Genomic DNA, 9400 nt, shown 5'->3' with positions numbered 1-9400 from the left:
CTGAGCTCACCTGTGAGTCTCTCTGCATGTGTTCTGCTTTTCTAGTACATGTCTTACTTTCCTTTCTAACTGCTGTCTCCTTAGCATTTTTTTTTTTTTCTCTAGGCAGCAAGAACTGGGGCCCAGAGTCTTAGCCCCAGTCCCTCCTGGTCTAGTGCTTAGGACTTTGTGCTCTCACTGCTGAACCCAAGTTTCCATCCCTGGTCAGGGAATGAAGGTCTCGCTGCAAGATGCTGCTCTCCACTGTGTCTGTGCAAAATCAGTCCTTTAAGATTACATCCTCTCTCTCCCACCCTTCACCATCAAACTGCTTGAAAGAGATTACACACTCCTCTCCATTTTCTCATCATCTTCCACCAGGCATCTTCAACGCTGCCACCAGGCTTTCACACTCAACCTTCTTGAAACTGTATCTGCCAGTGGTCACCATCACCTCCAAGTCAGTCAGCTAACCCATGGCCTTTGCTTGGTCCTCATGTTTATTGCTCTTTCTGCAGCATTTAGGTCAGCTGATCATGCCTGCCTCATCTTCCCTGGGTTCTGAGGCACCTAATGGTTTTCCTACCTTCCTGGCCATTCTTTCTGGTTACTGGAATGTTGGCAAAACCTCTAGGCAAGAGTGATAAGGTGAGTGTCAATGCTTGATTCAGTCTTCTGGGGTCAAGTGAAACCACCCAATTGGTTATTAGTCCTAATCCTTTAAAATTTCATAAGAAAGGGCCCATCACTTAGGTTGCTCAGAATAACCTAATGCTAGTGGATAAACATTGAAATTGTCTAGGCACCACTCTATAATGGGAACTATTTATTTCTTTATGCTCTCTGAGCACTTAGATAGTATCTACAAATGTCCACTGGATTTACCACTGGAGGTATCCCTCTTCTATTCATACTATAAACCAGAGCTTACACTTGAGGTCTTAAAATGGATTGGCTAGAATCCATTTTAGTATATAGTACTATATGTATACTTCTCTGGTGGCTCAGAGGATAAAGTGTCTCCCTGCAATGTGGGAGATCTGGGTTTGATCCCTGGGTCGGGAAGATCCCCTGGAGAAGGAAATGGCAACCCACTCCAGTATTCTTGCCTGGAGAATCCCATGGACAGAGGAGCCTAATAGGCTACAGTCCACGGGGTCGCAGAGAGTTGGACACGACTGAGCAACTTCACTTTGTTTCTTTCTTACTATATACACATATAGTATAATCAACAGGTATAATTAAAGTGAGGCTCCTGTGCTAATTACTAACCTTTCCTTATCTGGGAATTGGGGAAAACCAATGGTTGGTTTGTCTTTACAAAGTTTAAGCACTTGGTCCTAATTTAGCAATATTTTCTGACCATGATGAAATGAAAGAATTATTTTCTTATAAGGAAATTATCATATCATATAGGTTGTGAGCAGATCCTGGTCTCACTTTTTCCTATGTATATAGGAGGTTTTGTTCTATTTTATTCCTATTTTCACTTTGATTTTGATTAGGGACACGTGGTAGGGTTGCTGGAAAGACCACACACACGAGATTGGATGAAGTAGGCAGCAATCATGACAACATCTCAGCTTAGAACCTTCTTTATTAGAGCATTTTTAATGACAAGTAGATATAAACTTGGCAAGAGCACCTTTCAAAGTCACAGTTCCAATTATTTTTGTGAGGTCAGGAAAGAGAAGGTAGAGAACACAGTGGTGGAGGCTTACATCAAAGCAATGACCATCAAGCTGCTGACTTTATGTTCCATCAAACATCACTAGCACCTCCTCGGCTCCTGGTCTTGGAAGGATGAGAAGTTGGGACTCAAGAGCTGACATTCATCTAGGCCACAGGCAGCACTTGCTTCCAGAGCAGACAAAGCCCCTACCCATACCCATACTTGGACAAAATGATAGCTGTATTCTCTGTGCCAAACCGTCTCATCTCCGACCATCTTCTAGATCTTGAAGTATCTGATTCTGCCTGGGCAAAGGCGGACTGGACCACCAGGAACGCTAGGCTGCCCCCCTACGGGTGTCTTCCCCACGCGGAACGCTTCTCCCGAGGCTGACTCCACCGAGGCTACACCGGAGAAAGTGTGGCGCAGATCATAGTGTGCCCGATGCAGAGGCAGGGGCACGGCCACCACGCTTGGTCCCGCCACCACGGAGGCCACGGGCGGCCCAGCTGCAGAAGGCGCAGGGGTGGCTGCCTCCGGCACGGCGCTCGGGGCCCCAGCTTCGGCGCCGTCGGGCTGGGGCTGCGGAATCACAGGCTGGAGAGAGGACCGTTTCTTTAGGTTAGCTGCCTTTCTCCTCCTTCCAGGGGAAATCCCCACCCAATTCTCTCACAGTAATAATTTTTATGTGTAAGGAATCTGGCCAAGAAGAACTACCTAGGTACAAAGGATAGTCATCAGGGTTCCAGGGGAGGGGTAACTGGCTTGCGCCGTTCCCTTGCTCACCAGCTGTTTTGGGGTTGGTAGACTTACACTCACGCTTCAGGAGCAAAAGAACCCCACCTTATGGCTAACTTTCACCAGCAGCGTCACCCTCTTTTTCATCTACACCCGCAGTTACAGGGAGCTAGCAGGCAGATCTACCCGCCTAGTCTCTGCAACTCAGAAAACCACTCCCACACACCCCTCACTCCCGGAGGCGGCAGCTAGAAACATGACCTTGCCAACTGCACCTGGGGGTGGTTCTGCCCTGTAAGTACCAGTTCCTGGAAGGGGAGGGCATGAGTGAAACCTTTCATTTACTGATGATTCCACATTCCTGGCACTATCTATTGTTGTGGGGCTCAGAAGAACAGGCAGCTAATGCCCTGATTACTACTGCATGGCAGAAATCCAAAGGGGTCACTGGATTCTGACAAACAGGGCCAGTACATCTATGGGGCTCTTACCTGCGTTTGGAACACCGTGCAAGTCACTGAGACGTCTTCCCCACCAACAGCTTTCTGAATGACTGACCCCTTACAGAAGCCATATTGCTGCCCACAGAAAGAGAGGGGTTATTTGAACATGTTCAAAAATTGGACTTCTCACCCAGTTTCACTTATACTCAACACATCCAGGGTAAGGCGCTTAAATTCTTAATTCCTGTCTTTTTGTTTTTGTTTTTTTTTCTAACTTTTTTCCTAAAGTTCATGCTTTCTGCTTATATTTTATATAGAATGTAGAAAATACAGAAATGTTTTGGGAGTGAGAGAGCTCACCCATAATCTCAGAAATTGTGGTGACTCAGAAGAACTTCTGTTAACCTCTATATATTTCTTTATTTTTAAATACTATTAGATATCATTTAAAAGTTGACATGATTGTGACTGTACCATTTTGGAGACTCTGTTTTTCACACGCTAGAACGCTAGCATTCTCTTATATCATTCATCATTCTTTGAAAACATAATTTCTGTGTCTATAATTTTCTATTTACTAACATGTCGTATTTTATTCAACGATTCCCTCCTGTTGGACATTCAGATGTTTCGGGTCATTTTGAATCTGTCATAAATCATCTTTATAGACATATTTTGTCAAACAGGCTGATATCTTTAGGCTAAATTCCTAGAAGTAGACATTACTGGCTTAAGGACTTAGGTTGCATACCTGAGGTATATCTAGAAAATCTACACTTTATACTTCCAGCAGCCTGACATGACTCATATTAGTTAGGAAATAGCCTCTCTAACTCCAGGGGCCTCCAGCAGATGAGAAGATCTGTTGATAGCTCTTAAGCAGGGGAGATGACACCCCAAGGGATGACCTGGCATGACCCAGCCTCACAGGGCATGGGTATTTTGCATTATCTCTTTCCACAGCCCCAAGATATAAACTTGCTCTAAGAAGGCTCTGTTCCATGACCAGCTTTGCCGATTCAGTGCCTGGCCCGCTCACCTTTTCTGCCAGCAGGTTGCACTTGGTTGGATCTACGACGTCTTTAGCAATACAGTCAGTAGCAGCCACTGCAAACTCCACAGAGACAGAAGCTGGAAGAGGCTGATGAAGATATATGAACATTTTCATGGAGCAACGTGACAGCGTGAGAAAGGCAGGGAAGGACAGCCCAGAGGGAAGTAGTGAGGGCCATGGTACTACATAGTCCGGGGAGCGCCACTCATGTAGACCACACTGTGTGGCCAGGAAACATGCCCCTGGTGGACTACACAGGGCTCACATGGTGGCAGTGGGTTTTAAGGGCTTGCATACAGAAGCTGGGGTTTGGGTGTTCCCTGAAGTAGGTGCAGGTATCCACTGCCCATCCTTCCAGAGCAGAGGCAAGTTTTCCGGTAGAAAGCAGGAACCCAGAGGGCTGACCTGACACTGATCTGGGTAGGAACCCTGCCCCCTGCCAATTTCCGTATTGGGGTTGCACTTTGAGACCCAAGGTTCAGGTTATTCCAAGATGGGATAGGAAAGTAACTAATTCCTCTCCCACATATTTTAGATAGCTGGATCAAATGAAAAAGATAACTGGAAGTGCAGAAGATATTTATGCTTTTCTATCTCATTGTTCTTGGAGCATAAGGACACTCAAAATAATAAAATATCTCTTATTTGTTATAGTCTGAGGTGGAGGTTCTAGAATCACATATTCTGGTTAATAGAATTACTACCTACAGTGTATTTCCAAGTATGCTATGGCTGGCATCCAGAATACCAGTTTTTTTTTTTTAATATTAGAATTATATTGTGTTCAAATGTGCTAACCTAACCACAGGACAATTAGTTGTTTTTGTTCAGTAATTCCATGGCATTTTAAGATTCTGCCATTATATATAAGTATGCCCATGCCTTTGTAAGTTTCAATTACACGAGTTGATACTTACAAGAGCAGATGTTCAGTGGTGATGGGTGATGGTGATGTGGAGACCCATGAATTTACAGTGTGTGCTTCTGGATAAAATGGGAACTCCCACCCTGGTGTTAACTAAAACCGAGGAACACAGCCTGAACAGACACGCAGACTCTGACTATTTTATGTTGAAGTGGCTTACGTGGGGGGAGGGGGGTGCAGTCAGGGTCCTCTGGGTCCAGGACAGGACCCTTTCTTTCCCTTTTCTCCCACCACCCTCCTTGACTTCCTGTGGCTGCACCTGCTCCCTCCCTCACACTTGCTTCACCACGTCCACACTCCAGAGTGCCACCAACCTGCCCAATCTGTCAGCAGGGTCTCAGTCTTACCACAAATTTAGCCCGAGAAATTTCCACCAGCTGAAAGTAGGAGCCGTTACTCTGGGCATTGAAGGTAGCCAGCGCGACCTCTACTGCGTGCACCACCCGGCTGTCGTTGAGCGGGGCCAGCAGGGGGCAGTCTGGGCACAACTTGCGCACGTCCTCGGCGGAATCTGCGCACAGAAGTAACCCGGTTCGGGCCTGGAATTCTCAGTGGCGTTAGTCCCCGCTCTGCTTATTTGAAAGGGCTAAGACAGGCTCCGAACAGTTACAGGCTGATTCTCTGCTTCTTACTAAAACCCTCGGGTGGCCCCTGGCGTGCTGGCATTTTTGCAGGAGCTCCTGTCACCAAGGGGCGATTTCCAACCTCCAAGCAGAACAATTCCTTAAAAAAACAGTTTTAAAATCCCCAAACTCAAGGACATTTGGCTTCCCCTTTTCATCACCAATAAAGTGGCTAGATCTGCTTCTGTTGAAAACAATTCAGGTCCCTTCCTCACTCCCTCTACCGGGTAACCGTAATAAGAACAGTCAACTCTACCTGGACTGGAATCACATTTTGTAAACAGCACGGAAAACTGGCCATCTTGTTTCAGCACGTGGATATCGCAGTCTCCTTCCACCGCCTGGAGAAATAAACCCACAGTGAGGACCCCAGGGGGCTGACCTTCACTTCTCAAGGTGGAAGATAGGGGTAGGGGGGAAGAGGGGGTGGTCTCTCAGGCGTGGACGTCAAAGGCGAGCCTCACAAAATCTCCCTCACTTGGTGATATTGAAACAGGACACTGGTTTTGCAGAGGTTGAGGGGGAGGCGTGGGGGGCGGGGTACAACAAAAAAGGGGAATTGTAAAAAATGGGCGCTAGGGAGGGCGCCATCGACTGGCAGTTTTAGTTGGGGCACCACCCCCCCACCCCACCCCGAAGTTGCCCTGAGAGGGCCGCTCACGTGCTCCGTCTGCTGCCTCACGCTGCAGTTTGCCAGGGGCGTGGGGTCCAGCACGTGGCAGGTGGTTTCCAGGGTGTCTATTTCAATGTCATACACCTCTCCCGTGGGCCGCTGTGGAGACAGAGGATGAAGAGGTGAGCCTGAGCCTGCTGAGCGGGCCCACGGGTGAGCCCCCACTGGGTGTCAACACACCCATTGTTGGAAGGGTAAGAAAGAAGCGGGCATGGGCTTGGACAGGTTGAAGGAACCACAGTCATCACTCTCAGATGTATTTGGAAGGCAAAAATGAGTGTCGGTACTAACCCTTCAAGCCCTACTTTGAAAAAGTCAGTTTGGGATTTTTCTCAGTCAAGCAGCAAAGTAAGGTGGTGTGGGATAATAATTTACTGTCTCTCGTTTATCTTCTCCATCCCTCCCTCTACTTCTTCTTTCCTTCCTTCTCAACACCGACTTTCTTCCTTCCCTGTTTTCTTTTCCTTCCTAAAGGAAAAGTTGTCCTCTGTGGCTTTTTGTCTCCTAGATGCCTGGATGCAAAGTTGCTGTTCCCTACTGTCCCCTGCTGGTAGTAAGGGGGAAGCGTGATCCTTCCTCTGCTGGAGGAAGCAGTGTGTCTGTCCTTCCTTCGCACAGAGGACAGGAGTTGTGGGCAAGGCAGTGACAGGGGAGCTTGGATGATTATTTGGAGTTTTCCCTTCCAGTTCACTTGTTTCTGCATCCTTTCTTCAAATACCGGAAGATCCAGAAGGTACGCATATGCCTATTTTTTTCTTTCAGCCCAACTCTCCTTGCCTCTCATTTCTGTTCTGCCTTATTCACTAGTACCTGAAACCTCAGAATCTCCTTTCCTGTTTTATGATGTGCAGATGTGCCCAAATTAACTTCCCGAAAACACTCAGAGCTAGTGATAGGAGCCAGCATTCCAGCTGTTCTCAAACCCTGCTGTAAGTGAAAATTGCAACATTGTTCTTTCTTTCCCTCAAATATGCAGGTTGTGTGTTATTTCCCCTGAACTGATCATTGCTTCCTCTGAACCACCACTGTACTTCACTATTGCATAACTCCTAAACTCCATCCAGGACAACCCTGATTTCAAATATTTTGTCCTATTGTAAGATCAGAGGTCTGTGAGTCAGTCCAGATGTCCTGAAGTTTGCCGTATTTTCCTTCCTAGATTGTGAATCTTCTGTGGTACTAATTATGTCTTTCTCATCTTTGTGTTAGGTTGGATCATTATCTGACTTCTTGCCAATATCTGACTGCTTTTAATATACAAGGCTGGCTATTTCATTAATTCAACTTAGCATGTCCCGTAGCACTTGACACTGGTTCTTGTCCTGGAAGACTTGTAATTACTTGTTGGCTGAAAGAATTATCCTTTATCAGCTATAAAATCTAATTTCAAAATAGGCAGTAGACAGATGCTTTTTCCCCACCTCTCCAAATCACTCAGCTGACCTCCAAGGCACATTTCCCAGTTTGATCTGATCGTTGTCACCAGCTTCAGACTGCATTGCTTTCTCCTCCAGAGAGAGGTGAGGAGGTGTGAGGAGGTGAATCCTTTCAAGCCAAGATTTCTCACTGGGATGTGAGTACCTTTCTTGGGAAAGCAGCTTGTATAGAGGAAGGAATACAGTGCTAAAATAGAATCCTAGCCTGATGCTTACTGTCTTCTGACCTTGGGTAAAAAAAAAATGCCCTAAATATGTCAGAGCCTTCATTATCTCTTATGTAAGACAAGGACAGTACCCCCACAGAACTGGGGATGCAGCGGGGAAGGGGTTACAGAGATGAACTATATGAAAGGGACTGGCACATAATAGGCACTTTAAAAATGTGCGCTTCATTCACACTCAGTCTTTATGCAGAGAAACAAACAAAGAAAAAGAAATGTTTTCCGGCCAGTGGTAGTTTGGCAACCAGAATCCCTTCTCTGGTGCTAGTTTTTCTAGAAGGTCACACTTTCTACTTCTGGCCTTCAAAATACCATTTGAAGCCTTGTCCTCTCCTCACACCTCCTGCTCCCATCCAGCAGCCTCCTGGAGACCCTGACCACAGTACAGAATGTCTCCTCTTTTCCTCAGCCTGCCCTCTCCCTCCCTCCTTGGAGGAATCAGGGCATTTTTCACTATGCAGTTTCCTTTGTTCTGGGAGGCAGGCTCTCAGGGACACCCAGCTGAGCCTCCCACACCAGCCTGTCCTGCCTGGCCTGGCAGGGCTGGTTCACTTACCCTTGGCCACACCTTCACACTGTCAATCTGGTTCAAGGTGTGCTTGTAGCCCCGAGGAAGGTGCTTATTGATGTAGTCCACGGCCGCCAAGGCTGCTTGCTCTGTGTCTGGGTCATCACAGGCCGGTTCCTTATAACCTGCAATTGGGTCAAGTGGGATCGAGCGGCAGCTACAGAGCTGAGCCAGGCAAAAGAGCAGAATGAAGGATTTCATGGTGGTTTCAGAGAGGCCCTGGTGTGTCAGCAGGCAGGCAGCTGGAGGCTTCCGGACCAACCCAGGTGCTCTGACTGGTGGAGTGTCCAAAGGCTTTATTTATATGTTGGAGCCTGCGGAAGGATTGCATAAGGATATGGGATGATTTCTGTTCTGGTTCCAAAAAAAAGCCCCCTGCAAACATCAGTCCTGGAAAAGCAAACAGGTTATGACATCGCTGGCCCCCAAGAAATCTGCCAAAGTCAATGCTGCTTGGGGGCCCGTGTGGGCAGGTTGGGGGGTGGGCTGGGGAGATGCTCCAGAGTTGGCCTGGAACATGGTAACAGCAGCAAAGAGAGGAGGCAGCTGAGAGGACAAGGTGAGCACTAAGGTGATGAGGGGCTGGCACGGTCGGCCCTGGAGTGCTGTGATTCTGGCAGCAGAGAGAATGCCCTCCATTGGGAGCTGAGGGCAACATGGGGTCCATGTTGGGGAAAGTAGGGATGCTCAGCAATTTACTAAAATCTTCACATGTCAGGGACAATTACCTTCTTCTGGAGGGAGAACAAGGCCCACAGATGTAGCCAAGTTACCAATGATTTGGAGTGAAGAGGGAAAGTTACGGGATCTTGGATAAGATCTAAGCCGGGATCTTGGATAAGATCTAAGCCAAGATCTTGGATAAGATCCTTAGAGAAAAGAAGAAAGGAAGGGAGAGATTTCTGCCTGGAGCGGGGAATGGGGAGAGAGCTTCCTCCCTTCCTGTAGCAGGGCCGGGAGGGCTACGGCCTGCAGAGCTTCCCCATTGCCACGTCCCCTTCTCTCCAGACAAGACTGCCAACACACTGCCCAGATGCACCCTGACCTGGATTCCCTGGGTGGCTG

General features: G+C 47.5%; 1 protein-coding gene across 1 annotated transcript; it reads right to left on the bottom strand.

The window, feature by feature from the left end:
• Window positions 1-1558: 1558 nt before the first annotated feature.
• Window positions 1559-8648, bottom strand: AHSG (alpha 2-HS glycoprotein). Its single transcript, XM_043873979.1, has 7 exons — window positions 8324-8648; window positions 6096-6206; window positions 5691-5775; window positions 5159-5322; window positions 3872-3973; window positions 2881-2967; window positions 1559-2248 (listed from the first exon to the last, which is right to left on the bottom strand). Exons 1-7 carry the CDS (start codon window positions 8534-8536, stop codon window positions 1931-1933), a joined length of 1080 nt encoding a protein of 359 aa, XP_043729914.1. The 5' UTR covers window positions 8537-8648; the 3' UTR covers window positions 1559-1930.
• Between the last annotated feature and the right edge of the window lie 752 nt (window positions 8649-9400).

This window comes from Cervus elaphus, chromosome 19 (assembly GCF_910594005.1).
Source record: "Cervus elaphus chromosome 19, mCerEla1.1, whole genome shotgun sequence".
NCBI lineage: Eukaryota > Metazoa > Chordata > Mammalia > Artiodactyla > Cervidae > Cervus > Cervus elaphus.
Note: the sequence above shows the minus strand (reverse complement) of the source record. Positions and strands in the feature narration are given on the sequence as shown.